At 33.5% G+C, this 19,694-nt stretch overlaps 2 protein-coding genes across 3 annotated transcripts in view; both read right to left on the bottom strand.

Moving 5' to 3' along the window:
* The window catches only part of LOC126885296 (lachesin), a 909,437-nt gene that overhangs the window by 188,556 nt on the left and 701,187 nt on the right, over positions 1 to 19,694 (bottom strand). The gene's annotated exons all lie outside the window — the stretch shown is intronic.
* LOC126885298 (tigger transposable element-derived protein 1-like) lies at positions 10,670 to 12,931 on the bottom strand. The gene is made up of 2 exons (XM_050651814.1): positions 12,680 to 12,931; positions 10,670 to 12,270 (listed from the first exon to the last, which is right to left on the bottom strand). Exon 2 carries the CDS (start codon positions 12,261 to 12,263, stop codon positions 11,220 to 11,222), a length of 1,044 nt encoding a protein of 347 aa, XP_050507771.1. The 5' UTR covers positions 12,264 to 12,270; positions 12,680 to 12,931; the 3' UTR covers positions 10,670 to 11,219.

Below are 19,694 nucleotides of genomic sequence, written 5' to 3' on the forward strand. Positions count from 1 at the left end.
TTGGTGGGTTTTAAGAAGTATTTATTGCACATTTTTTAACATACAATTAAAAATTTAATATTCACCATTGGCGCGCATACGGGTAATATGAGGGCTTATATTACCCGTATGCGCGCCAGTGGTGAATATTAAATTCTTACTTGTATATCAAAAAATGTACAATAACTACATCTTAATACGCACCAAATTTCGTTTGCATATCTCAACTGGTTTTTAAGCAATAAATAAATCGTCAGTTTCTAAGAAAAATTTCAACACCCTATATTTCAGAAATGAAGCATTTGCGGACATAGGTTTATAAAGCAGACTGTCATTATTTTTCATGTAGAATTATACCTTGAAGTTTGTCGCACTTATTTAGAAACACCCTGATAAAGAACATGGCTAGTTGTTAAATTTCCTAACTTTTTATGGTCCTATTTAAGCGAATGCATCAAAAACCAGAATGTTGAGAAAACATAAGGCTATAGTTGGGTTTTAATTTGAGTACATATTTTATAAATGCTAGAATATTCCACAGGGTGATGCGAAGTTTAAGAAAAAAACACAGTTTCATTGGTACACCTGGTATGCAATGAAAATTTACCTGTTTAGCCACAATATTATTACAGCGATATTGATAAAGAATAAGACCATACTACTACTACTATCGGTTTACAGCGTTCTCCGACGCCTTCCGACTCCTAACCGCCATTCTTCTCTGTTTAACCATAGACCTGGAGGGATTTCTCTTTCCTCTAGTTCTTTTTCAATTCCCTCCCTCCAGCCTCTTCTCGGCCTTTCTTTTTTTCTTCTCCCTTGTGGTGTCCATGCCAAAATCTGTTTAGGGATCCTGTCATCTGGCATTCTCTGTACATGGCCATACCATACCAGTTGTTTTGTTTTTATGTCATCAATTATTGTATGTGTTACTCCCATCATTTCTCGTATTCTCTCGTTCGGTATCCGATCTCTTCTTGATTTGCCTGCTGCTCTTCTCCAGAAGTCCATTTCTGTTACTAGTAACATTTTCTGCGCTCTTTGTTTCAGTGGCCAAACTTCACTGCCATATGTTATAACTGCCAGAATAAGGCCATAACGTATTAGAAAATAACTTAAATCGAACAGGTTTAGGAAATTCGAGTCATCAAAAATGACCCATTTTTAAGGTGTCCGGTTAATTTTGCACCCCAATGTATCCTAACAAAACCTAAAAAAGTGTCACCAAGTAGCCTCACTTTACGGTACGTATTATTTTACTCCCGAGAAAGACAAATCCAAAGACACAAAAATTATAATAAATATATTTACTAAAAACACTAATATACCTTTTCCACATCTTTCTTGGACTGATACATACATAACTTAAAATATTTAGCAACGAATAACATCTGTCACTATGCGCATGCGCACAGAATAATAAAAATGCACTCTCTATCGCGCCTAAAGGAGTATAACTTCAAAAAGTTATTTAGGTAAAAGTTGGAACATAGATAGGACTATGATTTAAAAATATTTTCAAATATACTGAGCCACCCGTATTGACAGGGTGACACAAATTTATGTTTTTTTAAATGGATCAGCCTGTATATTTTTTACATTTTTGGAGATTATTTAGAGTTTAAACATATTATGTTATATATTCTAATATTTAGTTTGACTTTGACGGTTCTGTCAAAGTAAACAACGTATGCTTGGTTGATAGGTTAGCAGGTGGCGCCAGGAGCAGACATAATAATTTATTGATTTTTGAATTATTAATAAAATATAAATATCATTAAAATATGATAGTAAATTTAATTATTACACAGAATAAATATGATGTTTAAAAGTAAGATTTGAGTAGAAAAAATATATTGCTGGATAATAAACGATCTTGTCCACGAGGTCGAAATACGGGGTCGTATAGAGCGCTTTTCAAAGGTCCGCTTTTCAAAGAATTAAAAAAATCCTAATAAACTCTACCTTATCGTTGGATATCCGATACCAATTTGTAAAAACATTCATTTATTCCATATTGTTATAAGGAGTGGAAACATGGACACTCGGAATTACAAGTATGAGGCGTAAAGAAGCCTTTGAGATGTGAGTTCTTCGAAGGATGCTGAAGATCTCTTGGACAGAGCACGTGACTAACAACGAGATGCTGAGAAGAATAGGGACTGAGAGGGAACTCCTAAATATTGTTAAAAACAGAAAAACGAGTTATCTAGGACATACTTACCGAGAAGAAATATACAACTTTTACGACTCATATTGGAAGGGAAAGTGGAAGGAAGAAGAGGTCCAGGAAGAAAAAAATGTTCCTGGCTGAAGAACGTAAGATACTGGACAGGCATGAACACACATTTGATACTAAGAACCGCTCAAGATAAAGAGTAATGTGCTGTAGTTATGGCCAACCTTCAGTAATGGAGAAGGCACCTTAAGAAGAAAAAGAAATATATTGTTTTTATAATAACAAATGAAATGTTTACATTTGTACAACGAACTCCTCTTTAAAAACACTGGTCTTGACAAACCAATATACATCGAGATCCTCTCTTGAAAGACCATTAGTTTAATAAGGCAATTCCTCAGTGCCGTTGATCCTTTTGATAACTTCCACACAAATTTAAATTTTTATTTTTTTGAAACGTTTATTCAGCAATCTGTTAGTTATAAAAATTCTAACAATAAGCGTCTTTGAGGTTTGAAGTAAAAAAAATTGACGTTAGAGAGGTCAGTCCAATGACTGGACCTCTAGTATGGAACAAACATGACATTCCGATAATATGCTACATACAAACATACATTTCGCATTTACAAACAATACATATATCTATAGTCCAGAAAGCCACTGCGCATCCGCTAGGAAAAATATTCTAATTCGGATTCTTTGCAGAATCTTACTCAAAAAGGACTCCTTTTAACAAATTTGCATGTTGCCAGGACCAAAAGGTGGTCAAAAATTTTTTAAACGTTTTTTTTTGTTTTTTCCTAAAATTATTTTTTTTGCACGGAAAAAAGTTTTTTTAGGTTTTTTTGGATCATTCCAAAGAGAAAAGGTCTCTAATGACTTTTCTCTAAAAATGATAGTTTTTGACATAAGCGATTAAAAATTGAAAAATTGCGAAATCGGCCATTTTTAACCCTCAAAAACTATGTGAAAAGCTGAAAATTTGAATGTTGCCAAGGTAGGAAGATATTCTTTAAACATCGATTGATGAAATCCCGAAGAGTTTTTTGCAATACAATATTTAAAACTCCTTTGTTTTTTAATTGCTAATCAAGCGTGCACGACACTATTTTCCACCAACAGTATGGTGCAAATGAAAGGAATAAATTCGTTATTTCGTAAACCGGCGACTTTAAGGAAAAATCCCGAAACAGGTCGATTTTTATTTTTAAGTTATGATATTGTGGCATATATGGTATACTAGTGACGTCATCCATCTGGACGTGATGACGTAATCGATGATTTTTTTTAATTGGAATAGGGGTCGTGTGCTAGCTCATTTGAAAGGTTCTTCAATTCTCTATTCAGTAATATAAACATTTATATAATTATTTATACAGGGTGTCCAAAAAATTTTTATTAAATTAAATTATTTGACAAAAAAAGAAGTAGAAGGACACCCTGTATAAAAAATTATGTAAATGTTTACATTACTTGATGGGGAATTGAAGAACCTTTCAAACGAGCTACCACACGACCCCTATTCTCATTTAAAAAAATCATCGATTACGTCATCACGCCCAGACGGATGACGTCACTAGTATACCATATATGCCACAATATCGTAACTTAAAAATAAAAATCGACCTGTTTCAGGATTTTTCCTTAAAGTCACCAATTTTCGAAATAACGAATTTATTCCTTTCATTTGCACCATACTGTCGGTGGAAAATAGTGTCGCGCACGCTTGATTCGCAATTAAAAAACAAAGGAGTTTTGAATATTGTATTGCAAAAGCTCTTCGGGATTTCATCAATCGATGTTTAAAAAATATCTACCTACCTTGGCAACATTCAAATTTTCAGTTTTTCACATAGTCTTTGAGGGTTAAAAATGACCGATTTCGCAATTTTTCAATTTTTAATCGCTTATATGTCAAAAACTATCATTTTTAGAAAAAAGTCACTAAAGACCTTTTCTGTTTGGAATGATCCAAAAAACCTAAAAAAACTTTTTTCCATGCAATAAAAATAATTTTAGGAAAAAAACAAAAAAAAAACGTTTAAAAAATTTTTGACCACCTTTTGGTCCTGGCAACATGGAAATTTGTTAAAAGGAGTCCTTTTTGAGTAAGATTGTGCAAAAAATCCGAATTAGAATATTTTTCCTAGCGGATGCGCAGTGGCTTTCTGGACTACTAAAATATAAACACAATTACGGTGAGTTATAAAACTTATTTAAAAATAAGGTCTAGTGGATTTTTACGTTTTAGTTTGTCAGTTTGTTGACTATTATCAAGCAAGTTTATTGCCAGGGCATTTGGATGTAGTATGGTATAACTAGACCCAAACCCAGACATCCAAAGTGAAAGTTATCCTCCAACACCAAATTGTTCTATATGGTCCACATAATTTTCAGAAAAAAGTCACACCATTTTGAGCGTCAGGTTTGGGGGGGGGGGGAGAGGGGGAGAAATCGATAAATTCGTAGTTTTTTAAGTTTTTCGTAAATATTTCTAAAGCTATACGATTTAGCATAAACAACCTTCTATACAAAAATATTCTACATTAAATTTGAAATTAAAAAGGTCCTATGCATAATTCTTTTAAAATGAACGGTTTCAAAGTTACTGAGGTAGTATAGTATAATTGGTCCAAAAAAGGCCTACCCTAAACATCCAAAGTAGAAGTTTTCCTCCAACACCAAATTGTTCTATATTGTCCACATATTGTTCAGTAAAAAGTTACACCATTTTGAGCGTCCGGTTTGGGCGGTAAATTAGTAGTTTTTCGTCAATATTTCTAAAAGTATGCTTTAACGTAAACAATGTTCTATACAAAAATGTTCTACATAAAATTTAAAACAAAAAAGGTCGTGTACATAATTGTTACAAAATCAACAGTTCCAGAGTTACGGAGGGTGAAACGTGGAGGTTTTCGATACTCTTTATATTTTTTGGGCAATTTCCTACTGATTTTCTTTAACAGGATTGCGTTTTATAAATCAGATTTGCTATTTCAGTGGCCGATGGTATGTTAGTGATAAGCCCTTGCAGAAACGTCAACCTCACCACCCTAAATCATCATCAATTGCCCAAAAAATATAAAAAGTATCGAAAATCTCCACTTTCACCCTCCGTAACTCTGGAACCGTTGATTTTCTAACAATTATGTATAGGACCTTTTTTGTTTTAAATTTTATGTAGAACATTTTTGTATGTTGTATACAAAAATTAAGTAAGCGTAATTCTTTACGCTAAAGTATAGTTTTAGAAATATTGACAAAAAACGTAAAAAAACTACTAATTTACCGACTTCTCCCCCATCTCCCCCCCCCAAACCGGACGCTCAAAATGGTGTAAAACCATATAGAACAATTCGGTGTAGGAGGAAAACTTTTATTTTGGATGTCTGGGTTAGGCCTTTTTTTGGACCAATTATACTATACTACCTCCGTAACTTTGAAACCATTCATTTTAGAAGGATTATGCATAGGACATTTTTTATTTCAAATTTAATGTAGAACATTTTTGTATAGAAGGTTGTTTGTGCTAAATCGAATAGTTTTAGAAATATTTACGAAAAACCTAAAAAACTACGAATTTACCGATTTCTCCCCCTCTCCCCCCCAAACCCGAAGCTCAAAATGGTGTGACTTTTTCCTGAACATTATGTGGACCATATAGAACAATTTGGTGTTGAAGGATAACTTTCACTTTGGATGTCTGGGTTATGCCATCTTTTGGATCAATTCTATCATACTAATGGCTTTCTAGGCGTTTTATGTACCGAACACTGCACTGAACTATCACTTCACTGATCGTAGGTACTTCTAGGTCACAATAAATGCCTTTGTTTGACACGAACCATGGGGCGTCTGTTATAGAGCGTAACACTTTAGATTGAAATCTTTCCATTATGGATATGTTGGATTTTGCTGCTATACCCCATAGCTGGATTCCATAGGCCCAGACCGGTTTGAGTATTGTATACCAACAGTTTGTTACGTACAGGCAACTTCGATGTTCTGCCCAGTATCCAATAATGCTTACGAAATTTTAAGTTTAACTGTTGGCGCTTTTTCCATATATGGGTTCGCCATGTCAAAGCTTTGTCCAGGTGCATTCCAAGGTATTTAATGCTTTCGGCTTGTGGAATTGCTTTGCTATTTATTTCTATATTAGTCGATATTTTGCGACATTTTGTAAATGTGATATGTTGTGATTTTGATTCATTGATCTTTATGAGCCATTTCTTTGTCCACTTTTCAATGTCCCTAATATGCCTTTGAAGAGATTCGGTAGCTGTTGCGGGATTTTCATCTGTGACTAACATAGCTTTGTCATCTGCAAATGTTGTAAATGTTACATTTTTATTTGTTGGTATGTCGTGTGTAAATATCAAATATAATATAGTACCCAGAACACTACCTTGAGGGACTCCAGATCGTATAGGGTAGATTTTTGATGTATCTGCTTCATGCTTGACACGGTAGTATCTTTCTTCTAAATATGTTTTCAGTATAGTAAACATTGACTCAGGAACGTTCATTTTTATTTTGATGAGCAGCCCTTCATGCCAGACTTTATTAAAAGCCTGACTGACGTCTAGAAAAAGTGCAGAAGAGTATTTTTTTCTTCAAAAGTTTTATTTACTATATCAACGACTCTATGAACTTGTTCTATTGTTGAATTCTTCTCTCTGAAACCAAACTGGTGATCCGGAAAAAGACTATTATCAGTTATTATTTTCATAAGTCTTGTCGCTAATAGCTCCTCAAATAGTCTAGTACCGGTAAGAGACTAATAGGACGATAGGAGGTATGTTCGTGGGGTGGTTTACCAGGTTTATGGATCATTAGTATATCAGCAATTTTCCATTGCGTTGGTACAATTTTGAGTCTTAATGCTGAGTTAAAAAGTTGTGTTATCATCATACCTACACCTTTATATAGTAACTCTTTTAAGATAGTTCCTGTTATAAGGTCGTAGCCTGGAGCCTTTTTGGTTTTTAATCTATATTGAATAGTATTTTTTACCTCTCTTTTTGTTACTGGTTTAATTTGCTCACTTGGCTGTTTGATTGTTGCTAGACTTTCATAGATAGCTTCATCTTCTCCAGCACTGACAGAGGGTAGAGTAGAAGCACTGGAAAATCTTCTTCAAGATATTTTCCAAATGCCTCTGCTTTTTCTTGATCTGTTCTCGACCATGAGCCATCTGGATTTCTTAATGCTGGTATGTGTTTACTGGGTTGTTTTAATTTCCTAGTGGCCTTCCAAAGTGAATAATCGATATCTGCTGTTGGTGTTAAATTTTGAAGATAATTTTGGTAGGAGTTTTTGTGCGGTAGTATTGTATTTTTCAGCTTTTTTGCGGCTCTATTGTAGTTTATTTTGTCATGATGCTGCTTTGTGTTTTGCCATATCTTTATTAGTCTCCTCTTCCCTTTAATTTGGTTTCATATATTAATAAGATTGTTTCTTTTATTCTGTGTATCTTTACATTCTGGAGTGGCATTCCAGGCAGCTTCTTGGAGAAGTGTAGTAAATTCGTATACTGCCAATTTAAGTTCATCTTTTGTTTTTAGAGAAATATTAAGGTTTATTTTTTGATATATTTCTTCCCTGAACTGATTCCAATCGGTTTTATGATTGTGCAGTTTTGCTGGACGTTCCTTCTCAACAAATCTTGAATTTAGCGTCGCTATGACGGGGGTATGGTCTGAAGCAATTTCATAATTCGGTACAATATTTAAATAGCCTTTTTCAAAACCTTTACTTACAAAGAAGTCAAGACGGTCCGGAAGTTTACTAGGGTCAGTGGGCCAGTAAGTAGGTGTGTAACTAGATAAGTGTTTGAGATGTAGTTCCTACCTCTACCTGGTGGAGAAAGTCGAGAGCCCCAACTCACATGTTTTGCATTATAGTCAGCACCGGCAATAAATCTAGTACCTAGTGAATTAAAATAATTAGTAAATGATTCTTTATTCGGTGGACAGTTTGGTGGAAGATATGCTGCAGATATTGCTACTTGTCCAAGCCAATATTCTATGATAATACTTGCTGCCTGCAGGTGTGGCTCTCTTATGTTACCAAGGTGATAGTGTTAAATCCCTTTTCGAATAATAACGGCTGCACCTGCTCTAGCATGCCTTTCAGCATCAGGGGGTGTGGTGCATTATAAATTATATATCCATAAAATTTAAGGTTGTGGTTGCTTGTTAAATGTGTCTCTGATATTAGCATTACGTCAATATTGTTTTCTAGCAGACAAATTTAAATAAATTATTAATTCGTAATAGTTCTAACTAGTACTAACTAGTTCTAGTACTAACTTCGTAAAAGTTCTGTTTCAACCACCATGGCGTATTGAAAAGTGTGCCTCTTGAATGAACAGTTATTACATTTAGGGGAGTGCAAATAGATTTTCACTTCGGAAAAATTCAAACAAGATAGAACTTTTTATAATTTCATTAAGAAATGTTTAATAAACAACATATCAAAAAGTTCTACTCGAGAAATGGGTGCCTCATTTTTATTAAACAAATGAACTACGAAATTAGATGTTTTTTAAATAACTCCGAAAACTTAAATTTTAGAAAAAAACTGACTTGACCATTGAAAAATTCAGAAAATTTTACAAAAACAACCTTATATAAAGAATTTTCTAAAATTAATCTGTATCTTTTATAATTTTTTATTTATAACGCTAAAGTCACCCTTCTCACCAACATTGACGCACTGTAAACTAACGTACGGCGAAGTGCACGATTGAGTTATTTTAATGTAATTCTTTAACTAATTAATCAAATAAAATTTTAGAAATTGAACGTGAAAGAAGAATAATTAAGCTATTTTATGGTTATAATAGAAAGAAATAAAATGTATGGGCATAAGTACGGTGTGGGCGGAAAATGAGCCTTACATAAATTTTGTTTAAAAATGATTTAAAAATGTGTAACTAATATAATTTTTCTTATAAAACTCTCAATTTTGCACAACTTACCTTTAAAGCATCTTAGTAAATGATATTATATTCAAAAAAAATCTCAAAAATTTAATTCAAATGATATGACGTCTCAAATATTGTAATTTTTGAAATCTTCGTAGTTTTATAGCATTACCACCAATTTAAGACGGTATTACTCAAGTTTGAACAGATGTTACAATTTTATAAGTGCTTTTTTAAAGCTTAAGATGTATTCTTTAAAATGCACTGAATTATTTTACTTTAGAAGTGAAATAAGTTATTTCTTTTTAAGAAAATTAAGAAAGATAACAAAAATGTAATACAAAACCGAAAATTACCAGCTAAAAAAATTTTTATACAAAGTGATCACAACTTTTTTCTGTAAAACTTATATCGTAGGTATATAATCTAAGATGCAATCATCAAATATCAAATTTAATTAATGTTATACGAGGTAAGGTAAGTGTACCAATAATGGGCACCTTAAGCAAACAAACTTGTTTTTCTCGCCTCTAGGTAATATTGAGGTCTCGATTGTTTTATTTATTTATTATATTATGTTTACTTTAAAGTATTATGTGACTATGGTGGTAAAATATTGTCCGATATATTTTAGAAAAAAAAGTATATATGGTGCCCTCATTGCCCCAGTAATGGGCACACAATTTTTCACACCACCCTATGTTGGGCACCCCTATATTGGGCACCTATAAAATGTAATTTAAGGTGGAAATGATTTTATATTTTATCAATACCAAGGAAAATAAAGTATTAAAACACAAATATGAATAACCTAATAATCGAACAATGATTTATTTTTAACTTCTTCGTAAGTATTTAAGTAATTACATACTTAATATTGTTAAATAACAATAAAAACAATACATAATAAAAACAAAACTTATTTTAAGGTATTTAAGTATTTTGTTATTTTTCCAATACACTTATTTTTTTCTTAAAACTATAAATTAAATGACTATCTTTATGAATAATAGCAGGAGCAGAGATTACTCTAATAATTTGATTAATATTAATCGAGGAAATGTCTTTGTCCACAACCTTAAAAAGTTTTTTTGTTTCGTCCACAGACCTTAAGCCTTGGACAACAAACTCTCCTGGTTCAGGCCCTTTTTGTTGTACTATGCATAAGTACTGGTATACAGTTGTTCCCCTCTTACCCATTAAAAACTGGCCAATTATAAAGTCTCCTTCCTTAATTGTACTCTGGCTGACTAATTCAGTATTTTCGTCCTCACTACTTTCTGAATCAAAAGAAGACATCCCCGACTCTTCATAAATGATTGATTCAGAAGAAGAACTAGATGGAGATGAATGTACTACAACCTTTTGTTTTAATTTGCGCTTTTCTTCTGCTTCTTTCTTTTTGGTTTCACGTATTAATTTTCTTCTTTGCTTCTCGTCCTCTAACCTTTTTTTAGCTTCATCCTTTTTTGCAAAATAGGCAAGCATTTGAGGAGAAGTAACTACCGGTGGCAGCTTTTCTTTTTTTGCTCGTTTTTTTTTTATCTTCTGAAGTCTCACCAGGCCAAAACAGAGTTCTTTTAAATGGAGAAGGTACCATTGGGTCTACTTTGGATCCAGATGAATGACCAATAGGTGGAGGAGTTGACGGAGTCATACCAGCATCAATCAAAGCATCTGGTGCATAATCTGGTGCTGTAGAAGGGCCCGCTAACTGATCATCTTGAGTTGGGGAAACACTAAGACCCCTTAGTTCCTCCTGCTGTTCTGGATTTTGAACCATCATACATTCTCTAGATTTCTGAATGTTAGATTGTTTTTCATTAAGCTACAAGTGGTATAAAGAAAAATCCCTTATATCACCTCGCCAGTCTCCTACATTTTTTTCAAATTCTTGCATTTTAGCTAGTCCTATTTTTTTCTCAAGTGTTTTAAGGAAAGTATCATGAGGGACACCAACAGACTGCAACTGTTGAAATGGATGCTGGGCCTTATGTTTTGACACTTCTGGTATTTTAACTACCGTTAGATCCCAAGGTACTAAACCGCATGCCTTAAAACCATTTTGAATGATTGTGGGTGCAAGTTTTTGTAATATGTTATTTAAAATAATCGGAAAATTATGCTTTTCTACTTGCCGACCTTCATTTGCCATGCGCCAATCAGCAACTTCCTGTCTCCAAAAGTCTCCAACTTAATTGAATGGAAAACAGCAACGTCCATAGGTTGTAGTACATGGGTCGCATTTGGTAAAAGTGATATAAGTTCAATTTCGTTGGCTGCACAAAAGGTAGCCAATGGCATCGAGATGTGGGACTTGTGACCATCCATAAAAAGTAAAACGGGCCGTGCGATGTTGTTATTTGTCAGCCAAGGATAAAAAAAATTTACTATGTATTCATAGAATGTCTCATGGGTCATCCATCCATTTTCTGACCTACCAATGGGCCATTCGGGGGGCATGGCTGAAACGATTAATTGCGGTAATCTTACATACCTATACACAATCATCGGTGGAGCAAGTTCTCCAGCTGCGTTGGCTGTAAGGAGCACAGTTAAATTTAATTTTTCATCGCCACCGGATGCCGTGTATACAGATTTAGAGCCCTTTGCGGCCAGAACCTTTCCAGGCTTCGGATTGAGATAAAATGCAGTTTCGTCACAATTGAAAACTCTTTTTGGATCTTCCAATGCTTCTCTCAAATTATTGTCACTTACATATTGTTGAACCTCCTGAAACCATTTTTCTATTTCTGCCTGAGTTGCTGCTCGTCTCTGAACTGTTAAGTTTTGACTGGTACGAGTGGAAACGTCAGGGTGGCGCTTCATAAACCCTTCATACCACTTCCTTCCAGGGTCACTGCTTCCATCTCCAAAAGTGATATTTAATTCTTTTGCAGTTTTAGCAACGCTAAACATAAATGTGTCTTTTGTCACTGGGAAACCTTTGTTAGCCATCTCCTTGATCCAGCGAACAAAAACTAGCTCCTGATCGAGAGAAAAAACAGTGGGGGGACCCATGCGTGTTGCCACAAAAACATCTGTCCTTAACCTCCGTTGAAGTGTGGGACGTGATATATTATGTTTCTTGGCCGTTGATTTTATCGAATTTCCTTCCCTTACTTCTTGTATGGCTAATTTGATTACATCTTCAGAGTACTTCTTGTACGACATAGTGATCCTGAAACAAAATAAGACAAGTTGCAAGACAAATAAAAATATGATTTGGAGTTCCTATGATGAGCACTGGCAATGTCCCTATATTGGGCATGGGTGCCCATTATTGGAACCAGTTTTTATGTGATACTGACGACCGTATCTATGTATTTTATATCCAGTGGACTTTTACATACAAGCACAATCCCACCTTATACCACATTTCTCAAGTTGGGCACACTGCCCATTATTGGTACATTGATAAAATTTGTGTTCCTAATTTGGGCACCCATGTTCAAAACCAATAAGATAATGTTTTTTATATTCTTGGAGACGTGTTTAATAATTTTATACATTAAGTATACAAACAAAGCCAATACCGCAATGCAAAACTAAATAAAGTTTGATGAAAAATAAGTATTAAAAAAACTTACCTCTTAGTAAATCGAATAATTTGAGGTTATTTTGGCGCGTAAATTCACAACCGCTTACAACAAACCACACACGGCAAAATTCACAGTCAAACTGAGGGCGGTATTTAGATGAATGGCAAGCCAAGATTCAAGGTTACTTCCCGCACTACTTTTTTTTGTGACTAAAAGCACAGTAACGTTATTTTATCAATATATTCACGGGGTGCCCATTATAGGTGCAGTGCCCAAATTAGGTACACTTACCTTATGTCAAAAAATATGAATTTCACTTAAGAGTAAAGTACCTTCACATTTCACAATATCGAAAATTGTTATTAAGAAAAGTTGTTTGGAATTAAAAAATTTGTTTTTATGTTTAATTACATCCTTCTATATAAAATATTGTGAATAATAAAGGCACTTAACTCTTAAGAAAAATTCATATTTTTTACATACCTCGTATAAAATTAAAAAAGTTTGATATTTGATGATTGTATCTTAGATTTTAGACCAGGGATAACGTTTTATGAAGAATAACTTTTTTCGTAAAAGTAATAATAAAATAGTTATCATAATTGTAATAAAATGATGATGATGATGAGTATCCGTAACTTGAGAAAAAATTGAATTTGTTTTCGATTAGAATGATGTAATTGTATTTTTAGACATAGTTTCTAATTTCAAACACCTTTTCATAATAGCATTTTTTGATATTCTGGAATATAAAGGTACTTTAATCTTTAACGAAATTCATATTTTTGACATAACTCGTATAAAATTGATAAAATTTGATATCCGATGGGTGAGTTTTAGATTTTTGACTATCCAGAGCATTTTATTAAGAATAACTTTTTTTCGTAAAATTGATAATAAAAAAGTTTTCCATGTGGTTCCTAGCTATGCAGACACACTGTATAAGAGCTTCTGTATAAGAATTATCAAATTGCAATGCCGTATTCGGATTCAGCATAATCAAAAACAAAAAAGAAACATATTTGATCAAAGTAAAATAATGAATTTATCGATATTTTTAAAACTATTTATACAAAATAATTGTTATTGTTTCAACAATTAATAAACAATTAGTGGCCAAATCTGCGAGTAGAACTTTTTACTTTAACAAGTATATAAACTAACAAAAAAAAGAAAATATAAGCTTGTTTGATTTTTCCGAAACAATGCATGTTTTCGTTCTAATTGCACTCCCCTAATTGACAATATTGAAGAATTTATCACATTTACCAAGTTTAGTGGTGATTATTGATTATACATTGTATGTAATATCCGATAATTATGTATAGTCTCCGTAACATATATAATGTGTAATTATATTCCCTCCATTTTACGTCGCGTTGTTTCAGATATTAAAAGTAATGTAGGACATATTATACTGAAAATGTACTAGTTTCTAATAAGCAAACATGAAACACATCAAACTTACACTACCATGTCAGATATATTTATTAGGAATTCTGTCATCGGCTTATCTAAGATATTCAGAACTTCGAACTCACGGTTTTCTCTTCCGCATCGATTGGTACGTCACATTGTAATTTCGATTCTAAAGTGTCAACGGTATAGTAAAGACAATGTACGATGGCTGGTTTAGTAGTAAGCGATGATGTGTGTGCTCAAACAGTTGTTACTTAAAAATTTAATTTCACCTCACTTGAAAACTTTTTTTCTTCTTTCTCATAATCCTTAGTGTCGTTCAAGGAGTCGGATTATTATTCCAGTTTTCAGAACTAACAACAGCTTAGATAAATACATTAAGAACAATAAGACCCAAAAGAAAAAGCAATTACAGAGTGGTCTATACAAACTGACATGTGGTAACTGTCCAAAAGCTTATATCGGTCAGATTGGCAGAACCTTTGACAAACGCATAGCAGAACACAAAAGGGTTTTCAACAAGAGAAAAACAAATCCTATATTCTACGGACGCATTTCCTACATCATAATCATTCTTTCAATGAACAGTTTAAAATTCTTCATATTCAAAATAAAGGCCTTAAGATTCCTTTATTATAATCTATGGAAACTAATACTGGTGACTGGTGATATCCCTGAAGATTGGTTAAAGTACGAATTCATAACCCTACCAAAAAAACGTCAGAAAAACTGTAGCGATTATAGAATGATAAGCCTTATGAGCCACACTTTGAAAATCTTTCTACGTATCATACATAGTAGAATCAGAGATAAATGTGATGAATACCAGGATGAAACAAAATTTGGCTTCAGAAATGGACTGTGAACCCGGGACGCACCCTTTGCACGAAATGTATTATTGCAGAAGTACCAAGATCAAAGTAAATACGTCTTTCCTGTATTTATTGACTATGAGAAGGCCTTTGATCGAGTACAACATCAAAAATTAATTAAAATATTAAAGGATAAAGGAGTTGATAGCCAAGATGTACGAATCATAGAAAAATATAGGGGCGTCAAACAGCGACAGCTTGCATAAATGGAAAGTCAACAGAAATATGCAAAATACAAAGAGGTGCCAGACAGGGCTGTATTGTATACTGTCCCCACTGTTATTAAATTTATATTCAGATAGTATATTTAAAGAAGCGCTGCATAATTTGGAATGGGGTGTGAAAGTTAATGGAATTCTGATAAATACAATGAGATATGCAGACGATACAGTTATTTTAAGTGATGATATGAATGGATTACAACACCTTTTAAATGCCATTGCCACAGTGGGAAGAGAGTTTGGCCTAAACATAAACTGTTCAAAAACAAAATACATGGCATTTAGCCGTTTGGCCCATCAAGATTCACGGTTATATGTTGATGGTCATATAATTCAAAGAGTACCCAGTTTTAAATATCTTGGTTGCCATATTACTGAACAACTAGATCCAGATAAAGAGATAAAATGTAGAATCGAGATAGCCATGAATCGAGATAGCCATGATAAAATGAGGTCATTCTTCTGTAATGATAACTTGCAACTTCAACTTCGAAAGCGCATGATTAAATGTTACATCTAGTAAGTCCTCTTGTATGGTGTCAAAGCATGGACATTAAAAATATCCACCATTAATCGTTTGGAGGCCTTTGAAATGTGGCTGCACAGACGTACACTGAAAATACCATGGACGGCTATGCTGACAAATATGACAATCCTTAAGAGAGCAAATGCTGCCCGCGAGCTGCTTGATAACATCAAATAAAGAAACATGACCTATTTTGGGCACGTAGTAAGAGGAGACCGGTATAATATTCTTCAACTTATTATGATGGGTAAAATCGAAAGACGCAGAGGAATTGGTAGAAGGCAGGCCTCTTGGTTGAAGAATATCCGGGAGTGGACAGGAATAAAGAAAGCAGAACAACTATTTACAATAGCTCGAGACAGAGACAGTTTCGTCATGTTAATCGCCAACTTCAAGGGGACTTGATAGGGCACGTTAATAAGAAGAAGGAAACTAATAAATTAAAAAATACAGATATAATTCTGAATGACTAACTTGAGACAAGCAGCTACCCACTCCTCATCCTATTATAAGTTTTCATGTCAAAAATGTTTTATTGTTAGATAACATGCATTTCCATCAAGTAATAATCAAATCCATCAATTATTTAACCTTCTTGAAATGGACTTACATGTACAACCGATTCATCATTCATATGCATATTCTTTTTTATTCTGAATTAATCATTATAATAGTTTTTGATCTTATTTAAGATTTAAAAGATGTTATTACAACGACAACACAAAGTTTACTGAGTGTAATCCCTGCTGATCGTGAATATTAAAGAAGCACTTTCAAGGAACCCAAAACAAATATTCGATCGCATTATTGTTTAGCAAGAACGGCAGCCGATTAATCATGGCGGAGTTTTCGTAACAACTTCAAAGTTGAAAATAATTATTCACTTTTCCATATTTTCATTCTCGGGAGAATTCTAGTAGATAGCGGCCGAGAAGTCGAAAAACTCCAATTACTGAGTTTTGCTGACTGCTGGAACATTTTACTCTGTGGATTCACGGTTAAAAATACAAAGCAACTTCTTTGTGACTTTGAGACAACTTTTAGCAGGTTTGTGGTTATTCCAGTAGGTAGGTATTTTCCACAATTAGTTAAGCAAACCAACAACTTTTAATGCTTTAGTGTTTCCTCATAAGGGCAGGCTATCGATCTTTGCTTTTAAACTTTATATACACAGAGCAGTCAATGTCATCTATGAGTTTAAGTTTAATTATTTAATTAGTAGAAATTTTTAGTTTCATTAAGATTTTCAAGGTGTATTTAATAGTTGAATAGATTGTTTACATAGTGAAATTTTGTTTACTAAGCTGTCCTAGCGATCCACTGTTTTTCTTTTTAATTTTAGATCTATATTTTGTCACACGCAATTTATAGTTGGACGAATATTGTGGGTGCCAAATCTCAAAATAAGATCTTCTTTTTCAAGTTGCATCTTCTATCGACGGTTGGAAATAATCATCGCTATGCTGACCCTGTTGCACGCCTTTTTAATAGTTCTGCACTACTGCATTCAAAGCATTCTCCCAAGTTCTGAAGCCAGGATATACTTTGTCTTCCCACATTCTGTTTTTCTCGAATTTTAGGTTGCTTAATAATTTGTCTATTCAAAAAAGAATGTGTGTGTACTTTGTACGCACGTAAGAAGTTATACTTCTGCTACATATTATGTGATTTTTAAGACAATACCAAAAATTTAAAAAAATAAAAGAATAAAACGCACACAAACACATTGAAAAATGCCACAGAGAAAAAATGATTTCTGAACGATAATAATTGTTGGAAAAAATTTTAAATACGCATTTTCTGAAAAAAAATTATGTAACAAATATACGTACAGTCATAAAATGCATAAAAAAATAAAAAAAATAAAAACTTGCATCGGGAATCGAACCCGTGAATTTCGGGTCGCTTTGATTCGTAATCGAAGCCTAGATTCACTCGTCCAATTCAACATTATTTGTCATGTGGAAAAATAGGGTAACTGAACGTTTTACTATTTGACAGTTGTTTTGATTATATAATTAAATTATGTAGTTTAAATTTTGTGGAAGAAAATATTAAAATATAACAAAACAGTAAGAAAACAATATATTAGATGAAGATTGGTAGAACTTTTGTTGGTAATCAAATTAAGTATGTAAATCAAAGCATTACATACCTACTAGATAAATAAATCTACGTCAAAAAATCATAATTTAAAAATAAAAATCGGACCTAATTTGGGATTTCTCTCTAAAATCCCCATTCTTGAGAAAATAAATGTACAGTAGAGCATCGATTATCCGAACGTCGATCAACCGAACGACCGCTTATTCGAACTATCGACTCCCGCGTCCCGCACTCGAATACCGAGCAAGCGTTAGTGATTGACGCTTAAAATATCTTCAATTTTCTTCAATATTGTATCCAAAAATAATTATGTTGTTGCAAAGACTGCACTTTTTTGTTTAGTTGCTAGTTGTCATTATTAAGATATAAATAAATATGTAGGTATATAAATATGGCTTTTATTCACTTGTGGATAAATATGTATGACTATAAATATGTATCAATATATTGTAGTTAGATTATCCGAACAAATCGGTTTTCCGAACACCTATGTCCTCCAATTAGTTCGGATAATCGACGCTCTACTGTATTTCAACCTAATCCAAATGTATAATTACAATATGATTGTAATAAAAACTACTTACCAAATTAGAATGAATTTTCCTTGTCCAAAATAGTCCAAAAGTCCAAAAATATAGGTATATGAAAACTATTTAAAAAGGCAGTATAACTATTAACTAACTTTTGTTTGTTGTTTCTTTTCACACAAATTTTAAAACGCAACAACCATAAATAATCTAACTACAGCTGTGCCACAGCCGCAGTACGATTATCACAGTATGCAATCAGAACAAAGTTATAATGCGCATGCGCCGGGATCATAGGTTTTAACATATAAAAATTCACCCTCATATCGCCGGTAAAGAAGTATAACTTCAAAAAGGAGACAAATCGGACACGGATAATTACAGAGGAATTGAACACAACATTAAAATTAACAACCAAAGTGATAACAAGCAAATTGAATGAAATTATACCATTAGCAGAAGAACAACAAGGTTTTAGGTCGGGAAGGTCATGCCCTGACGCTATATTTGTAATGTGGCAAGTTCAAGAGAAATCGTTGGAATACAACAAGCCGGCATATTTATGTTTCGTGGACCTTAAGAAAGCATTTGACAGGGTCAAATTAAAGGACGTTATCCATTTGAAAAACTCGAGAGAGGTACCTCTAGGAGTAATTAAAACGATCGAAAACATCTACCAGAACAACACAATAAAAGTAAAAGTGGAAGATAAACTAACTGACCCGATTGAAGCCGGGCAATGAAATAAGACATTGAGTCTTTTATTGTTCAGCCTGATATGGACGAAATAATAAAAAAAAGTAAGAACTAAAAAAGGATACCAAATGGGAGAAAAACAACTTAAAATAATCTGCGAAGCAGACGATGCAATATTAATCTCTCAAAGTGAAGATGATTTACAACGTATGCTGCACCAATTTAACATAACCGCCAGAAAATTGAACATGTTAAATTCCTCAAAAAAGACAAAATGCATGGATATAACAGCAGATCCAATAATATGTAAATTGGAACTAGAAGGTCAGATAATAGAACTAGTACTGGAGTTTAAATACCCAGGCATCACACTATCTAGCTACGGTAGGATCGAAACCGAAGTGGAAGATCATGTGAATAGAGCAAACAGAGCCGCAGGTTGCCTGAATGACACAATATGGAGAAATAAAAATATTGGAAAACAAATGAAAGGCAGAATTTGCAAAACAGTCATCAGACCAATAATGACATACGCGGCAGAAACACGACCCGACACAAAGAGGACAACAAGATTGCTCGAAACAGCGGAGATGAAAACCCTTCGAAAAATCGATGGTAAGGATGGGACAGAGCTAGAAGTATAGATATACGACGGAGATGCAAGGTGGATAACATTAATAACTGGGTAAGAAACAG

The sequence above is a fragment of the Diabrotica virgifera genome, chromosome 5 (genome assembly GCF_917563875.1).
Source record: "Diabrotica virgifera virgifera chromosome 5, PGI_DIABVI_V3a".
Lineage (NCBI taxonomy): Eukaryota > Metazoa > Arthropoda > Insecta > Coleoptera > Chrysomelidae > Diabrotica > Diabrotica virgifera.

Excerpts from the sequence above, each read along its gene's own strand:
- LOC126885298 (XM_050651814.1), bottom strand. The coding sequence starts at position 12,263 with ATGTCGTACAAGAAGTACTCTGAAGATGTAATCAAATTAGCCATACAA.